The 6,058-nt window shown below is 43.9% G+C and overlaps 1 protein-coding gene across 1 annotated transcript in view; it reads left to right on the top strand.

The window, feature by feature from the left end:
• Positions 1-6,058, top strand: part of UBR4 (ubiquitin protein ligase E3 component n-recognin 4) — a 110,555-nt gene that overhangs the window by 29,802 nt on the left and 74,695 nt on the right. Inside the window, exons 22-28 of the mRNA XM_004679358.2 lie at positions 304-432; positions 1,086-1,268; positions 1,999-2,121; positions 2,209-2,438; positions 3,589-3,710; positions 4,574-4,671; positions 5,751-5,908. Of these exons, the coding sequence (XP_004679415.1) occupies positions 304-432; positions 1,086-1,268; positions 1,999-2,121; positions 2,209-2,438; positions 3,589-3,710; positions 4,574-4,671; positions 5,751-5,908 (1,043 nt within the window). The remainder of the gene's footprint in view (positions 1-303; positions 433-1,085; positions 1,269-1,998; positions 2,122-2,208; positions 2,439-3,588; positions 3,711-4,573; positions 4,672-5,750; positions 5,909-6,058) is intronic.

Genomic DNA, 6,058 nt, shown 5'->3' with positions numbered 1-6,058 from the left:
CCGGGGCAGGCGGCAGGCGGGAATCGAACTCATGCGGAAGTGGCTTCAGATTCTCAGTGCTGCGCTTTAACCCGCTGCGCCACCAGGGAGGGCCACTTGCAGACATTTTAATGGACAAAAATATGTTGCCTCATTTCAAGTGTACGATTATGTGCTCATAGTAGTTCATAAGCTGAGCTTCCTAAGTGGCAATCTGCTGCTAATTTGAAGAGCTATTTTATTAGTCATGAAGTTAAGAGCATAGTGTATGGGCATAGAAAAAAATACTTGAAAATGAGAAAACTATTCTTTCTTGATAATTAGGCATGTGACGTCCTCTTCTCCAAGCTTGTCAAGTACGATGAGCTTTACACTGCACTGACATCTCTGCTTGCGGCCGGGTCCCAGCTTGATACAGTGAGAAGAAAGGAAAACAAGAGCATAACAGCCCTGGTGAGAACGTGGGGCTGGACTCACTGGGAGCAGTTTGGGGTGTGTGTGATAATTGAGTGTAATTCTCCCAGGGATTTCCTTCTGGACCGACCCCATTAATTAAGTAGCTGTGCGCAAAATTGACCAATGTGTCAGTGTTATCTGTGTGACTTGGTGGTTTTATTCACCTTAGAGATAATTTTATCATTTTGGTGTTATTTTTTTACCATTGAGAGATGTGATTGTGAATTAATAGCCACTTTAGTGTTATTTCTCCTGAATGCTGGTGGATGGTTTATGATGCATGCCTCGCACTTGAACGTTTTCTCTGGTCCGATGAATGTGTCTGTAAAATTGTAACATCAGTTCAGGTCACAGAATGGGCCAGGTAACTATAGGGGCATGCTGAGGAGACTCTTGTGCCCTCTTTTGGTTACTTGACTTATTGGGGAAGTCTTAGAGCAGCTTTTTTGACCTGTGACCTGTGCAGAACATGGAGCAATTATTACTTTATTATTATGTGTATTCCCTAGAAAGAGCTCGAGACTCAAATCTCGTTTGGGAATTTGGATTTGACACAGTTAAGCTGCATTGGAAAGAGTCCTTACTGTTAGGGAGGGCTGACGCTATTTGGAGTGCTGCTTTCCTTGTGACCACACTTTTGCTTCTTCCAGGAGGCCTGTGCCCTTCAGTACTACTTTCTGATACTTTGGAGGATCCTAGGTATTTTGCCGCCCTCCAAGACTTACATGAACCAGCTGGCCATGAACTCGCCTGAGATGAGTGAATGTGACATCTTACACACTCTGCGCTGGTCTTCCCGCCTGCGGATCGGCTCCTATGTCACCTGGATAAAGGTACCTCTGTGTAGCACAGGTCTTAGAGCCAGCATACTTTGCACCTCTGGGAGCTTTTTTTTTTTTTTTTAATTTTTATTACAGTTTATTTTACATTTTTACTTTTTTTTTCCATCTCAATTGTAGTCCCCGCGGGTTTCCCATCACCCGTGTGCCATCACCGTAATCCCGTGTACTTCCCTCCAAACCCCCCCCCCCATTTTTGATCCCCTTCCCCCCCCCCCCCCCCAGAAAAATGTCTCTGATATAGTCGTTTATTCTTGTTATTTTCTCGCCTGGTCCATTATACTCCTGCTATGAGTGAAACCATCTGGTATTTCTCTTTCTCTTTCTTGCTTATCTCACTAAGCATGATCTTTTCCAGCTCCATCCAAGTTGCTGCAAAAGACATGCGTTTCTCTTTTTTGGTTGCTGAGTAATATTCCATTGTATATATGGACCACATCTTTCTAATCCAGTTATCTACTTTTGGGCATTTGGGCTGCTTCCATGTTTTTCCAATTGTAAATAAAGCCGCAATAAACATGGGGGTGCAGGTATCTTTTTCAATCAGTGTTCAGTGTTTTTGTGTATTTTGGGTAGATACTTAGGAGTGGGATTGCTGGGTCATAGGGAAGCTCCATGTTTAGCAGTTTGAGGAACCTCTCTGGGAGCTTTTTAATTTAAGGATAAGGAAAGCATTAAGACTGTGTTGATTCCTTGAACATTTTTCTCTTTGCTGTCCAAATAGGATCACCTTATCAAACAGGGGATGAAGGCTGAACACGCGGGGTCGCTCTTAGAGCTGGCATCCACCAAGTGCAGCTCAGTGAGATACGATGTTGAGATTGTAGAGGAATACTTTGCTCGACAGGTATGTTACGTTTAGAGTTGGAATGACAAGAGCGTGGCTTCTACCAGTCTTTGCTGTAGCTAATTAACGTCTTATGTGTTTTGAAAGATCTCATCGTTCTGTAGCATCGACTGTACCACCATCTTGCAGCTCCATGAAATCCCCAGTCTGCAGTCCATCTATACCCTGGATGCCGCCATCTCGAAGGTCCAGGTCTCTTTGGATGAACATTTTTCTAAGATGGCTGCTGAGACTGATCCTCATAAGTCATCTGAGATCACCAAGAACCTGCTTCCTGCCACGCTGCAGCTTATTGACACCTACGCATCTTTCACTAGGTGTGGCTGGCTTCCTGCCTAGAGACGTTGTCCATCTTTGGATGATGCTTTCTTTAGGAGCCTGAATAGTCTTCAAATAGAACTCTAATTCTAAGCACTGTTCATGCTGCAGATTCCCCAATGACTCAGAATTTTACATTTTTCCCTTCTTATCAGTTTGGATTCCTCTTCCCAACCCCCCATTTTACTTATAATGTACAAAGAACGATAATGTAGTATTTCCAAACACTGCCGTTTCTGTTCACTGAGATGAAGGGTTTTAAATTTCGTGGCATGTAGTTTGAGGAAAAAATTGCTTTATGAGTTATATTTTGAAATGCACCTCTTTTTATTATAAACCTTTCACTACATAAATGATGTTCAGATATTTTAGGATTCATGTTCAGTATATGAAATTTGGGAGTTTGTTAGAAAAATGGAGATCTGGATTTTTTTTCTGGATTTTCTTCAAGTGGAAGAGCTGGTAAGACTGTGCATAGCTTCCCGTATGGAAGCTTGAATGGCTTTATCCAGTTCTCACTGGCCCCCTTCAGCTGGTTTATTTTATCTGGTACCTGTAGGACTTTGCTGTTCAGTTCCTGTTCTAAGACACTTCCATGCTGAACTGGGCCTGGATCGTTGTGCTTCAGCTACTTCTTTTAGTATAAATGTCTTGCAGTAAAGAAGGGACTGTTACTTGAAAGAAAGTTTTGGACAGATACGAGCAGTCAGCATGAATAACGAATGAGCGTTTTTGCTATGTGCCCCTTGCATTTCTGGGTGCTGGGGGCGCGGTGACGAGGCTGACCAAGTCACTGCTCTCTGGCAGCCACGGACCTTGCTGGGCCTGTGACGGCAGTCTCCCAAGCTGAGGTGTTTGTAGACGTTCCTGGGCAAGTGAACTGGGCATGTGTTGGGCAGACCCTGGTCTTCCGAGGCTGGGGCCAGGGGCATTGCTGTCCAGACTGATTTGTCCTGAAGTAATTTTGGAACTATTTCAAAAGATGGGATGTTCTTTGGGAAAGAATTACTCATTGGGATTTTATGAAATCTGAAGAGGGCAGGCACTACCCACTATATTTAATGACTTAAGAAACTGGACTATGCATAGGTTTTTCGAGTTTGATGGGGAATAGCTTTAACTTTTACATCTCCCTATTTTTTTCTTCAGAGCCTATTTGCTACAGAACTTTAATGAAGAGGGAGCTACTGAAAAACCTTCCCAGGAGAAATTGCATGGATTTGCTGCTGTTTTGGCCATTGGCTCCAGTAGGTGCAAGGCGAACACTCTCGGTAAGCAACACTATTACCACAGGTATTACCACGACTTCTGTCTTTGGGACCTCTCTGTGTGGCAAGCCTTGACAGAGTTTTTTCTGTTTTGACTTTGAAAACCACCAGTGAGGCCAGTGTTGTCATCATCCCTGCTTACTCGTTAGGACACCAAGGCAGAGAGACGCTGTGCCCCCAGATTATGTAGCTTTCCAGAGGGAGCTGGCATCCAAACCTTTCTGCCATCTGCACAGGTCTTTCTTCTTTCCACTTTTAGAGAGGAGGAAGCCTAGCAAGCTACTGCTTTGTGCTTGAGGAAGCCTGTTCCTCTGTTAGGAATGATAGAAATTTAGAGTGGGAGGTCAAAAGCACCTGATTAGAATTAGAGTTAAATATCTCGCCATTTGTGTTTCCTTTCACTTGAATACCTTAGGTGGTAGAGTCTCACTTTTAGCAATTAAATTCTATTACCTCATTGAATGCTGTTCTTAACGTGCATGAATGGCCCCTGCCCTGAAGGTCTATCTTCAGGACAGAGAGGTCAAAGCAACACCTACTGTAAAGGAGTAGCAGACTTTCAGTGATGATTTAGCCCGACCTTAAGATTGCCCTCACTTTGCTGCTTGTTTTCAGTTGTGTTCTTTCCTTGCAAGATAATGAAGTGAGTGTGGTGGGATTGAGACCTTACAACCCAGCGTGTTGGCTCTTAAGCAGTTAGCTGATTCTTGGACATAGTATTGCGGCTGATATATCCACTAAGCTCTCAGGAACCATGTCGGCAGTCTGGGCTTTGGTGTTTCTCTCTGCACCTGGGCTTGGCTTTTAAATGTTGGATGTCATGCCACCTCGTTCATGACAGTCCTTTCTGCTTTTGTCGCCTCGAGGCCCAGCGTTGGTCCAGAATCTGCCTTCATCGGTGCAGACTGTGTGTGACTCCTGGAACAGCATCAGCACCAATGAGTTTCCCAACATCGGGTCCTGGGTGAGTGTCCGTCTCCCGAGTAGAAGTGGGGGAGCTAGCCCTTCTGTGTTCCGGTCTTAATTCTTTCGGTAGCTCCCAGAGACTTCACGTGTTGCAACAGTGCTTGCTTTGCCTTCAGTCGCCCACACGGTGGCCTTATGGTCCTTTTATCATGGGCTGCACTTCCTTTAAGTCTCCGTTTCTTCAGTGTTAAGACTGTGACCATTAAGTATACTGATGTAAAGTTCCTAGCACATGGATTTTCAGAAAATGTTATGTTTCCTTTTTTCTTTAAGTGTTATGTCAGGAACCTGATCCTTTGACCTAACTTCTTAGGCTTTTAGAGGAGACTGTTGAGTCCTTGTGTATGTGCTGCATCTATTATTCTATTATACCTTTTGGAAAAATCAAGATTTATAATTATTATAATTTTTTTTTAAAGATTTATTTATTTGTACATACAGAACTGGGGTACAGGCCAGAGGCTCAGGGGCAGTGAGAGACTTCCCCAGAGACAGAGTGGGGAGCAGAACAGCAGATCGACGAAGTACACTGCTGAAGGGAGCAGCGGGCGGGTCAGGAGAGGTCTGCCGCGCCATGTGGTCACCTGTCCAGGGCAGGCGGGAATCGAACTCATGCGGAAGCGGCTTTAGCTTCTCAGTGCAGTGCTTTAACCTGCTGCACCGCCAGGGAGGGCCAAGAATTATAATCTTTTATCCCTGTTTTGTAATCATGACCTCTGTTCATGTTTCCTGGAACTGTGGTATAAGAATAATCAAAATTTGAATGGAGACCTGCTGTATTAGAAAACCCAGACCCTTCTAAATTAGAGACAACGTGATGTTAAATATAGTACATAGCAATTATGTGTAAAGTGGTGTGAATATCTTAACTTTGTATTGACTATTAGTCGCTGCTTTTAATCACACCGCACTTTCCTTTCTCAGGATGAATAGTAGTGCATGTTGAGTGGAGTCTATCGTCTGTAAATCACAGGGGGTCTCCAATTATGCCATTTTGCTTTCTTTTTTGTCCATGTGAGACTTTTACCCTGGTAGATCAATGTTCTGTCCACTTATATCTGTTTTGTGACCTTTCAGCGCAATGCCTTTGCCAATGACACCATCCCTTCAGAGAGCTACATCAGTGCTGTGCAGGCTGCTCACCTGGGGACTCTGTGTGGCCAAAGTCTGTCCCTGGCTGCTTCCTTGAAGCATACCCTGCTCTCCCTGGTCAGGCTGACTGGAGATCTTATTGTGTGAGTACCGATGCATAGCCCTAAATGCATTCTAACCTTGTGTCATGTCATAGCTAGGGGCGGACAAGGAGACTTTTTTTTTTTTTTATTAAAAAGTTTATTTTTACATCATTTTTCACATTTTTTTTTTCATCTCAATTGTAATCCCCA

The sequence above is a fragment of the Condylura cristata genome, unplaced genomic scaffold (assembly GCF_000260355.1).
Source record: "Condylura cristata isolate star-nosed mole 26May11 unplaced genomic scaffold, ConCri1.0 scaffold00008, whole genome shotgun sequence".
NCBI lineage: Eukaryota > Metazoa > Chordata > Mammalia > Eulipotyphla > Talpidae > Condylura > Condylura cristata.
Note: the sequence above shows the minus strand (reverse complement) of the source record. Positions and strands in the feature narration are given on the sequence as shown.